This window comes from Heptranchias perlo, chromosome 1 (assembly GCF_035084215.1).
Source record: "Heptranchias perlo isolate sHepPer1 chromosome 1, sHepPer1.hap1, whole genome shotgun sequence".
Lineage (NCBI taxonomy): Eukaryota > Metazoa > Chordata > Chondrichthyes > Hexanchiformes > Hexanchidae > Heptranchias > Heptranchias perlo.
In genome coordinates this window covers 92,843,281-92,855,456 of record NC_090325.1, presented here as the reverse complement: position 1 = coordinate 92,855,456, position 12,176 = coordinate 92,843,281, and the positions used below count along the sequence as shown (strand labels likewise).

Sequence of the window (12,176 nt, the reverse complement as noted above, 5' to 3'; positions counted from 1 at the left end):
CGACACACTGCCTGCGCTGCCATCTCTGATCTTTACTTATTTATTAGTTAGCAGTAATTTATCTCTAGAAACAGTACTGAATGAGTAGAAATTTCCTCCAACTAAATATTGGGAAGACCGAAGCCATTGTCTACGGTCCCCGCCACAATCTTCGTTACCATCTCCATCCCTCTCCCTGATCACCGTCTGAGGCTGAACCTGACCTTTCGCAACCTTGGAGTCTTATCTGACCGAGACGAGCTTCCAAAGAAATATCCGCATCGTCATCAAGGCCGCTTACTTGCACCTCCGCAACATCACCCGTCTCCGCTCCTTCCTCAGCTTATCTGCTGCTGAAACCCTCATCCGTGCCTTTGTTACCACCAGACTTGACTATTCCAATGCTCCCCTGGCCTTCGTCACATCTTCCACCCTCCATAAACTTGAGCTCACCCAAAACTCTGCTGCCCGTATCCTAACTCACACCAAGTCCTGTTCACCCATCAACCCTCTGCTCGCTGACCTACATTGGCTCCCAGTTAATGCCTCGATTTTAAAATTCTCATCCTCGTTTTCAAATCCCTCCATGACCTCGTCCCTCCCGATCTCTGTAACCTCCTCCATCCCCAAGAGATCTTTGCACTCCTCCAATTCTTGCGCATCCCTGAATTTCATCACTCCATCATTGGCGGCCAAACCTTCAATTGCCTGGGCTCTGAGCTCTGGAATTCCCCCCCCCCCAAACCTCTCCACCTCTTTATACACTTTTAAGACGCTCCTTAAAACCTACCTTTTTGACCAAGCTTTTGGTCATGTCCTAATATCTCATGTGGCTGGGTGTCAAATTTTGTTTGGTAACATTCATGTGAAGCACCTTGGGACGTGTCAGTACATTAAAGGCACAATATAAATGCAAGTTGTTGTTGTTGAAACACAATGAGATCAGAAGCTGTCAAGAGCAATGCCACATGAGCTGCCATATGTTGCAAATCAGACAAAATGATCAAAAACACTGCGCTGAAGGGATGTAAGCATATTAGAAATACCTTACAGGTAATCTTCAACATAAAAGGAAAAGAAACCAGCTTTCGAGTCTCACGTTCTGATGAAAGGTCATTATCTCTCCACTGATGCTGCCTGACCCGGAGTGTTTTCCAGCATTCTGTTTTTAAGTCTTAAGTTGATGGGTCTTTCAGAAAGCAAAGTCCCAAAGCATTAAAAATGAATGTTTCTTAACCATACCTTTAGTCTTTTGACCAATTCATCGTTGGAGATTTTATCAGTAATTTCCTTAACACCAGGAGGGTAGATGATGATCTTTCCATCTGCAGGTTTCGGCAGTGGGAAGGCCATCCTTCAAGTTTTCCCTTTCTGTAGATCACTACCGGCCTCTGCTGGTCAGACACAAGTTTAAAATGTTACTCAACGCTTTTCTCTCTCTCTCTCTCTCTCGATCCACTCTTTTCCCAATTAAATAATATTTTCTTACAAAAAAAGATACACGGCAGGCCCGCGTTCACCGTCCTCGCCCCTTAAGATGCTGAGTGCTGGCGGCCGAGCTCAGTAAAAGGGTGACTCGAGTCCTTGCAGGCAGACACAGCCACAGCGTGTTTTCCCGTCACTTTCTGGGCATCGGCGCTGCGTACGGAGGGAGGGGGGGGGGGGGGTTGGGATAGACGAAACGGCCGAAAACTCCTCTCAATCGGCCTGCATTTTTAAATCAAACCGGGCGGGAACCGTAACTCAGAGATGGACCTCCCCCCTCCGCCCTCTCTCTCCCCCCCCCCCCCCGACACCGGGCTGGAGCAGCTCGAGCGCCCCGCCATCCTCGCGCCAAACCCGCAGCGACAAAAAAAGTTCTCGCGCACGGGCTCCTCGGGCCTAGAACCTTAGGCCTCGGCACCAACGACAACAAGAGATTTACAGCGGCCGCGGCCCCCGTCCCGAACCGCGCTCGTTTATTTACAACTTCATTGTGTGTTGGGGAGGGGAGGCGGGAGGGGAGGGGGCGCGGAGGCGAATCCGGGAAAGACCCGGGAATATCCCGCCACAAATATCAGGGAATCGGGATCAGGCCTTAGCCGAGTTTAGACCGGCCGCCGATTCACCGACTTGTTTTGTTTCCACAACTTCGGTCTCCGCGGCGGATTGTTTTTTTTCTCTCTAAGGAACGGCCGCTCGGCTCGGCTCGGCCTGGCCTTCCCTTCGCGCACCGTCCCGCTCGAGTTCTGAAATAATCCGGCCGACGGAGCGAGAGTCGGGCCGGGTGCGGGTGCGGCGCCTCCATTCCCGACGCTGGCAGCGGCGCTCACCTCATGAATCTCGCCGGATCTCTCTCAGGTGTCCAGGGAGCAGGAGTTTCGCAGACTCGCACCGAGCGGCGGCAGCAAGATAGCGCCGGGGAACAACGGACAGAGCGGCCACAACGCGCCACAGCGACCCGAGAGAGACAGCGCCACCTAGAGAGGAGGAGCTGGGAGACACCGTTGCAACCGCAAGGGCGGCGGCGGCGGCAGCGCCACCTACAGAGAAGGAGCGGAGGTACACGCACCACCGGCAGCGACAGCGCCACCTACAGAGGAGGAGGATTTGTTTGTCACGTCGAAATCCATGATGGTGCTGAACAGTCTTGAGGGGTGACCTGAAAAAGGTCTTTAAAATTATGAAGGGATTTGATCGGGTAGACGTAGAGAAGATGTTTCCACTTGTGGGGAAGTCCAGGGCTGAGGATCATGAATGTAAGATAGTCACTAATGAATCCAGTAAGGAATTCAGGAGAAACTTCTTTGATATGTTGATGGGGTTCGATGAAGAAGGGTGGGAGAAGACTGGTCTGGAGCATTAACTACAGCATGGACCTGTAAATTCTATGTAATTCTTTGTCTAGAGAGTGGTTGGAGTGTGGAGCTTGCTGCCATATGGATGTGATAAATGTAAGGAATCTTACAACACCAGGTTATAGTCCAACAGTTTTATTTGAAAATCACAAGCTTTCGGAGGCTTTCTCCTTCGTCAGGTGAGTGTGGGATTCCATGGAAGGTACCGCATATATAGTCAGAGAACAATGCCTGGTGATTACAGATCATCTTTCCAACTGCCCGCTGTCAAGGCAATCAAAGGAGTCGAATAGTGTTCAGACAGAGAGACATTACATACAGGACGACTGAATATACAAACGGTCAGAACCCAAAGACAGAGAGAGAGAAACATCCGAAAGGAAGAGAAAGAGAGAGAATGATCAGTTGTATTAAAAACAGATAACTCTTTTTTCGCTGGTGGGGTTACGTGTAGCGTGACATGAACCCAAGATCCCGGTTGAGGCCGTCCTCATGGGTGCGGAACTTGGCTATCAATTTCTGCTCGATGATTTTGCGTTGTGTGTCTCGAAGGCCGCCTTGGAGAACGCTTACCCGAAGATCGGTGGCTGAATGTCCTTGACTGCTGAAGTGTTCCCCAACTGGGAGGGAACCCTCCTGTCTGGCGATTGTTGCGCATATCGACACAGACATCGAGTTTTTACAGAGCTGCAAGAAAGCAGACAAGATCCCGAAAGGACTACAGATCACGAACCCACTCAAGTCGACATACAACTCAGATTACGCTGAGAGACACTGCCGTCATACCTCTCGCACACTCCGCAACCATCTCGTACACCAACTCTACAGCAGACGCCGCAACCTCGAAACCCCAAGATAGAGTCCATACTCTCAACCTGTACTCAGGACACAGCAGACCAGCTACGAGACACCGCCAAACAGACGAGGTAACGGAACTACGCTGACTACATGAAAACCAAGAGCAGGAAGCTTGAGAAACTCGGCATCACCACCAGCATCAACCAAGCCTCCCCCGGTACCACGGTTGCAACCACAGGGAAGTCTATTGTCAATTTGTCCAACCACACCCTTCAACCAGACGAAATCGAAGTTCTCAGCCAAGGGCTCAATTTCTGCCCCACCACCAAAATGGACCCCATTGGTCTCGCGGCGGATACAGAGGAATTCATCAGGAGAATGAGGCTCCAGGAATTCTTCCACAAATCCCAAGATTTCAGCAGCGAACCCAATGAGACAATCAACGGTCCGGAACAGCAGACAGAGGGATCCGCGATACAGCAACCGAAGAAGAAAGAATCAAACTGGACTCCTCCTGCCCTCAGCTGGACATGTATGCTCAAGCTGTCAGGAGATGCGTCAATGCCAGATTCATCAGCCGCACTCACAAGACAGTCCAGAATGTCACCCGAGCACAACGCAACGCCATCGACGCTCTCAAGACCAACCGCAACATCGTCATCAAACCAGCAGACAAAGGAGGAGCCATCGTTATACAGAACAGAACGGACTATTGCAAAGAAGCATACCGACAACTGGACAACCAGGAACACGACAGACGGTTACCCGCAGATCCGACCAAAGAACACACCCACCAGCTCAACAAACTGATCAAGACCTTCGATCCAGACCTTCAAAGCATCCTACGCGCTCTCATCCCACGTACTCCCCGCGTGGGAGACTTCTACTGCCTCCCAAAGATACACAAAGCCAACACACCCGGACGTCCTATCGTATCAGGCAACGGAACCCTGTGTGAGAACCTCTCTGGATACATCGAGGGCATCCTGAAACCCATCGTACAGGGAACCCCCAGCTTCTGTCGCGACACTACAGACTTCCTACAAAAACCCAGCACCCAAGGACCAGTTGAACCAGGAACACTTCTCACCACGATGGACGTCTCGGCACTATACACCAGTATCCCCCATGATGACAGCATCCCTGCAACAGCCTCAGTACTCAACACCAACAACAGCCAATCTCCAGACGCCATCCTACAACTCATCCGCTTCATCCTGGATCACAATGTCTTCACCTTCGATAACCAGCTCTTTACCCAAACACACGGAACAGCCATGGGGACCAAATTTGCACCCCAATACGCCAACATTTTCATGCACAAGTTCGAGCAGGACTTCTTCACTGCACAGGACCTCCAACCAACGCTATACACCAGATACATCGACGACATTTTCTTCCTATGGACCCACAGCGAAGAATCACTGAAGAGACTACACGATAACATCAACAAGTTCCATCCCACCATCAAACTCACCATGGACTACTCCTCAGAATCGGTTTCTTTCTTGGACACACGAATCTCCATCAAAGACGGACACCTCAGCACCTCACTCTACCGCAAGCCCACGGACAACCTCACGATGCTCCACTTTTCCAGCTTCCACCCTAACCACGTCAAAGAGGACAAGCCCTGCGAATACACAGGATCTGCTCAGATGAGGAGGAACGCGATGGACACCTACAGATGCTGAAAGACGCCCTCGTAAGAACGGGATATGACGCTCGACTCGTCAATCGACAGTTCCGACGGGCCACAGCGAAAAATCGCATAGACCTCCTCAGAAGTCAATCATGGGATGCAACCAACAGAGTACCCTTCGTTGTCCAGTACTTCCCCAGAGCGGAGAAACTACGCCATGTTCTCCGCAGCCTTCAACATGTCATCAATGACAATGAACACCTCGCTAAGGCCATCCCCACGCCTCCACTACTCACCTTCAAACAGCCACCCAACCTCAAACAGACCATCGTTCGCAGCAAATTACCCAGCTTTCAGGAGAACAGCGTCCACGACACCACACAACCCTGCCACGGCAAACTCTGCAAGACATGCCAGATCATCAATACAGATACCACCATCACACGAGAGGACACCACCCACCAGGTACATGGTTCATACTCCTGTGATTCGGCCAATGTTGTCTACCTCATACGTTGCAGGAAAGGATGCCCCGGAGCATGGTACATTGGCGAGACCATGCAGACAATGCGACAACGGATGAACGGACACCGCACAACAATCGCCAGACAGGAGGGTTCCCTCCCAGTCGGGGAATACTTCAGCAGTCAAGGACATTCAGCCACCGATCTTTGGGTAAGCGTTCTCCAAGGTGGCCTTCGAGACACACGACAACTCAAAATCGTCGAGCAGAAATTGATAGCCAAGTTCCGCACCCATGAGGACGGCCTCAACCGGGATCTTGGGTTCATGTCACGCTACACGTAACCCCACCAGCGAAAAAAGAGTTATCTGTTTTTAATACAACTGATCATTCTCTCTCATTCTCTTCCTTTTGGATGTTTCTCTCTCTCTGTCTTTGGGTTCTGACCGTTTGTATATTCAGTCGTCCTGTATGTAATGTCTCTCTGTCTGAACACTATTCAACTCCTTTGATTGCCTTGACAGCGGGCAGTTGGAAAGATGATCTGTAATCACCAGGCATTGTTCTCTGACTATATATGCGGTACCTTCCATGGAATCCCACACTCACCTGACGAAGGAGAAAGCCTCCGAAAGCTTGTGATTTTCAAATAAAACTGTTGGACTATAACCTGGTGTTGTAAGATTCCTTACATTTGTCCACCCCAGTCCATCACCGGCATCTCCACAACATGGATGTGATGGAGGCGAATAGCACAGAAGCATTTAAAGGGAAGCTAGATAAGTACATGAGGGAGAAAGGAATACCAACGTACAAATCATCTCCTTCCCTCCCTTTCAGCATTCTGAAGGGACCGTTCCTTCTGCGACACCCTGGTCCACTCTTCCATCACCCCCAACACCCGCTCCCCTTCCCATGGCACCTTCCCGTGCAAGCGCAGGAAATTCAACACCTGCCCTTTCACCTCCTCCCTTTCCACAATCCAGGGTTGCAAACGTTCCTTCCAGGTGAAACAGCGATTTACTTCTACTTCTTCCCATATAGTGTACTGTATTTGCTGCTCTTAATGCGGCCTCCTCTACATTGGGGAGACCAAACGAAGATTGGGTGATCGCTTTGCTGAACACCTCCATTCAGTCCGCAAACATGACTCTGAGCTTTCAGTCACTTGCCATTTTAATTCTCCATCCCACTCTCACTCTGACCTCTCTGTCCTCAGCTTCCTACACTGTTCCAATGAAGCACTTTACAACCTTCCGAAATCAACATTGATTTCAATAACTTAAGATCATAACCACTGCCCCCATTTTTTGGGACAGGTGCTGGTAATGGTTCGGCTGTTTCTATTTACAGCTCCTCTAGACCGATCTTTTGTTTCTTTTCTTGTCCCATTACCACCCTCCTTGCCTTGCACCATCGTCCCTTTTGTCATTTAATCACTCCTGCCCTCCACCCTATCACTGACCACCCCTTGCCGCCTTTGCCTGACTGCACCTGCTTAAAAACTATTAAATCTTTACTTCTTCCAGTTCTGACGAACGGTCATCGACCTGAAACTTTAACTCTGTTTCTTTCTCCGCAGATGCTGCCTGATCTGCTGAGTATTTCCAGCATTTTCTGTTTGTATTTCAGATTTCCAGCATACGCAGTATTTTGATTTTGATTGAGTGTTTAATTCACAGCCACTTCTCTTCCAGGAATGCCCACCTTGAAGAAGTTATGCTCTTCTCTCCGATGGGATTTCTGTTTGTCTCTTTTACCTTCTTCACCTTCACTGCTTTCTGTTTCCCTTCTCATGTTTGATCAGGTTTCTACTAAAACTCGCTTTCACAGCCACATCTCTTTCCTCAGCAATTGTCTCCGGCTCCAACTTATTCCACATGGATTCCAACTTAAATTCCACCCTTCATGTTTCAGATCCACCCATGATTACAGATATCTCCATGATATTCAGCGTTCCTTGAACCACTGTTCTCGCTGTTTCCTGTGATCCACACTCAGCACCATGCGTTGCCTCATGCACACTCTTGACCTCTCTCTTCAGCATCACCGACTCACTCTACTTCAGAGCTATCCTGGTCCACAGTTCCATTTTATTGTTCGCCCCGTCCGGCGCTTTAACAAAAAACTTTTTTTCTTCCTTTCAGGTGTCAAGCACCGCAAGCTTAAACAACACTTAGATACCAGCGTCCCTTCACTTTCCTCTGACTCCACCCTTCCTTCCAATCTCACCCTTTGCCGTGTTTTCACTATCCCCTCTGACCTTCCCCTCTCTAACCCCGAATGATGAGTCCTCAATAAAGGCCTCAGCTTCATCCCCATGCATCCCCACCTCAATGAATTTCAAGCTCGATACGACGCTGAGCTGTTCTTCCATCCCCTTCGCCTCCGTACCCATTTTTTTGGCCAGGAATCTTCCCCCCGCGCAGCGGACCCTTTCCCCCGTCTTCAGAATTCTCGTTCCACCTGGACCCCTCCCTCTGGCCTCGTACCCTCTCTTGATCTTTTCACTGGGAACTACCGGCGTGACATCAGCCATCTCAATTTCTCTACTCCCCTCACTCACTCTAACCGAACTTCCTCTGAACTCCCAGCACTCCATTCTCTCAGGCCCAACTGTGACATTGTCATTAAACCTGCTGACAAGGGCGGCGTTGTTGTTGTTTGCCGAACAGACCGCTACCTTGCGGAGGCTGAATGCAAACTCACCGACACCTCCTCCTACCTCCCCCTGAACCATGACCCCACCGCCAAACATCAAGCCATAGTTTCCCAGACCATCGCTGACCTCATCTTCTTTGGAGATCTTCCCCCCCTCCAACCTCATCGTCCCCCAAACTCACACAGTCCGCTTCGACCTCCTTCCCAAGATCCATAAACAGGACTGCCCCGTCATGAATCCAGAGTCATGAGTTCAAATCCCGCCACGGCAGCTGGCGAATTTAAATTCAATTAATTAATTAAATTCAATTAATTAAATAAAATCTGGAATTAAAATACTAGTATCAGTAATGATGGCCATGAAACTACCGGATTGTCGTAAAAACCCATCTGGTTCACTAATGTCCTTCAGGGAAGGAAACCTGCCGTCCTTACCCGGTCTGGCCTATATGTGACTCCAGACCCACAGCAATGTGGTTGATTCTTAATTGCCCTCTGAAATGGCCTAGCAAGCCACTCAGTTGTAAAATCTCGATACGAAAAGTCATAATAAGAATAAAACCGGACGGACCACCCGGCATCGGACCACTAGGCACCGGACACGACAACGGCAAAACACCAAGCCCAGTCGACCCTGCAAGGTCCTCCTTACGAACATCTGGGGACTTGTGCCAAAATTGGGAGAGCTGTCCCACAGACCAGTCAAGCAACAGCCTGACATAGCCATACTCACAGAATCATATCTTTCAGCCAACGTCCCAGACTCTTCCATCACCATCCCTGGGTATGTCCTGTCCCACCGGCAGCACAGACCCACCAGAGGTGGCGGTACAGTGATATACAGTCAGGAGGGAGTGGCCCTGGGAGTCCTCAACATTGACTCTGAACCCCATGAAATCTCATGGCATCAGGTCAAGCATGGGCAAGGTAACCTCCTGCTGATTACCACCTACCGTCCTCCCTCAGCTGATGAATCAGTCCTCCTCCATGTTGAGCACCACTTGGAGGAAGCACTGAGGGGAGCAAGGGCACAAAATGTACTCTGGGTAGGGGACTTCAATGTCCATCACCAGGAGTGGCTCGGTAGCACCACGACTGACCGAGCTGGCCGAGTCCAGAAGGACATAGCTGCTAGACTGGGCCTGCGGCAGGTGGTGAGCGAACCAACACGAGGGAAAAACTTACTTGACCTCGTCCTCACCAATCTACCTGTCGCAAATGCATCTGTCCATGACAGTATTGGTAGGAGTGACCACCGCACAGTCCTCGTGGAGATGAAGACCCATCTTCGCACTGAGGATGATATCCAACGTGTTGTGTGGCACGACCACCGTGCTAAATGGGATAGATTCAGAACAGATCTAGCAGCTCAAAACTGGGCATCCATGAGGCGCTGTGGGCCATCAGCAGCAGCAGAATTGCATTCCACCACAATCTGTAACCTCATGGCCCGGCATATTCCTCACTCTACCATTACCAACAAGCCAGGGGATCAACCCTGGTTCAATGAGGAGTGTAGAAGAGCATGCCAGGAGCAGCACCAGGCGTACCTAAAAATGAGGTGCCAACCTGGTGAAGCTACAACTCAGGACTACATGCATGCTAAACAGCGGAAGCAACATGCTATAGACAGAGCTAAGCAATTCCACAACCAACGGATCAGATCAAAGCTCTGCAGTCCTGCCACATCCAGTCGTGAATGGTGGTGGACAATTAAACAACTAACGGGAGGAGGAGGCTCTGCAAACATCCCCATTCTCAATGATGGCAGAGTCCAGCACGTGAGTGCAAAAGACAAGGCTGAAGCATTTGCAACCATCTTCAGCCGGAAGTGCCGAGTGGATGATCCATCTCGGCCGCCTCCCGATATCCCCACCATCACAGAAGCCAGTCTCCAGCCAATTCGATTCACTCCACGTGATATCAAGAAATGGCTGAGTGCACTGGATACAGCAAAGGCTATGGGCCCCGACAACATCCCAGCTGTAGTGCTGATGTCTTGTGCTCCAGAACTAGCTGCGCCTCTAGCCAAACTGTTCCAGTACAGCTATAACACTGGCATCTACCCGACAATGTGGAAAATTGCCCAGGTATGTCCTGTCCACAAAAGCAGGACAAATCCAATCCGGCCAATTACCGCCCCATCAGTCTACTCTCAATCATCAGCAAAGTGATGGAAGGTGTCGTCGACAGTGCTATCAAGCGGCACTTACTCACCAATAAACTGCTCAACGATGCTCAGTTTGGGTTCCGCCAGGACCACTCGGCTCCAGACCTCATTACAGCGTTGGTCCAAACATGGACAAAAGAGCTGAATTCCAGAGGTGAGGTGAGAGTGACTGCCCTTGACATCAAGGCAGCATTTGACCGAGTGTGGCACCAAGGAGCCCTAGTAAAATTGAAGTCAATGGGAATCAGGGGGAAAACTCTCCAGTGGCTGGAGTCATACCTAGCACAAAGGAAGATGGTAGTGGTTGTTGGAGGCCAATCATCTCAACCCCAGGACATTGCTGCAGGAGTTCCTCAGGGCAGTGTCCTAGGCCCAACCATCTTCAGCTGCTTCATCAATGACCTTCCCTCCATCATAAGGTCAGAAATGGGGATGTTCGCTGATGACTGCACAGTGTTCAGTTCCATTCGCAACCCTTCAAATAATGAAGCAGCCCGAGCCCGCATGCAGCAAGACCTGGACAACATCCAGGCTTGGACTCATCAGTGGCAAGTAACATTCGCGCCAGATAAGTGCCAGGCAATGACCATCTCCAACAAGAGAGAGTCTAACCACCTCCCCCTGACATTCAACGGCATTACCATCACCGAATCCCCCACCATCAACATCCTGGGGGTCACCATTGACCAGAAACTTAACTGGACCAGCCATATAAATACTGTGGCTACGAGAGCAGGTCAGAGGCTGGGTATTCTACGGCGAGTGTCTCACCTCCTGACTCCCCAAAGCCTTTCCACCATCTACAAGGCACAAGTCAGGAGTGTGATGGAATACTCTCCACTTGCCTGGATGAGTGCAGCTCCAACAACACTCAAGAAGCTCGACACCATCCAAGATAAAGCAGCCCGCTTGATTGGCACCCCATCCACCACACTAAACATTCACTCCCTTCACCACTGGCGCACCGTGGCTGCAGTGTGTACCATCCACAGGATGCACTGCAGCAACTTGCCAAGGCTTCTTCGACAGCACCTCCCAAACCCGTGACCTCTACCACCTAGAAGGACAAGAGCAGCAGGCACATGGGAACAACACCACCTGCACGTTCCCCTCCAAGTCACACACCATCCCGACTTGGAAATATATCGCCGTTCCTTCATTGTCGCTGGGTCAAAATCCTGGAACTCCCTTCCTAACAGCACTGTGGGAGAACCGTCACCACACGGACTGCAGCGGTTCAAGAAGGTGGCTCACCACCACCTTCTCGAGGGCAATTAGGGATGGGCAATAAATGCTGGCCTTGCCAGCGACGCCCACATCCCGTGAACGAATAAAAAAAAAAGACCCAGCGTTTCAACCTGTTCTTGCCCCACGGACCTTATTTCTTCCTATCTCAACTCTTTTTTTCCCCCTCGTCCAGTCTCTTCCGACCTACGTCCGCAACTCTTGCGATGCCTTCCACCACTTTAATGGTTTCCAGTTTCCCGGCCCTAACTGTCTCCTTTCCACCATGGATGTCCAGTCCCTCTACACCTCCATCCCCCACCAGGATGGCCTGCAGGCCCTCCACTTCTTCCTTGAACAGAGGCCCAACCAGTCCCCATCCACCACCACCCTCCTCCGCCT

General features: G+C 50.6%; 1 protein-coding gene across 7 annotated transcripts in view; it reads right to left on the bottom strand.

Moving 5' to 3' along the window:
• The window catches only part of pds5a (PDS5 cohesin associated factor A), a 215,291-nt gene extending 212,700 nt beyond the window's left edge, over window positions 1–2,591 (bottom strand). Inside the window, exons 1-2 of one of the 7 annotated variants that reach the window (XM_067988550.1) lie at window positions 2,534–2,591; window positions 1,222–1,304 (exon numbers count right to left, since the gene is read on the bottom strand). In XM_067988550.1, the coding sequence (XP_067844651.1) occupies window positions 1,222–1,304; window positions 2,534–2,591 (141 nt within the window). Of the gene's footprint in view, window positions 1–1,221; window positions 1,374–2,291; window positions 2,428–2,533 lie in introns of those variants that run through there. The other 6 variants (XM_067988542.1, XM_067988526.1, XM_067988505.1 and 3 more) reach the window with 6 other exon arrangements.
• Window positions 2,592–12,176: the final 9,585 nt, after the last annotated feature.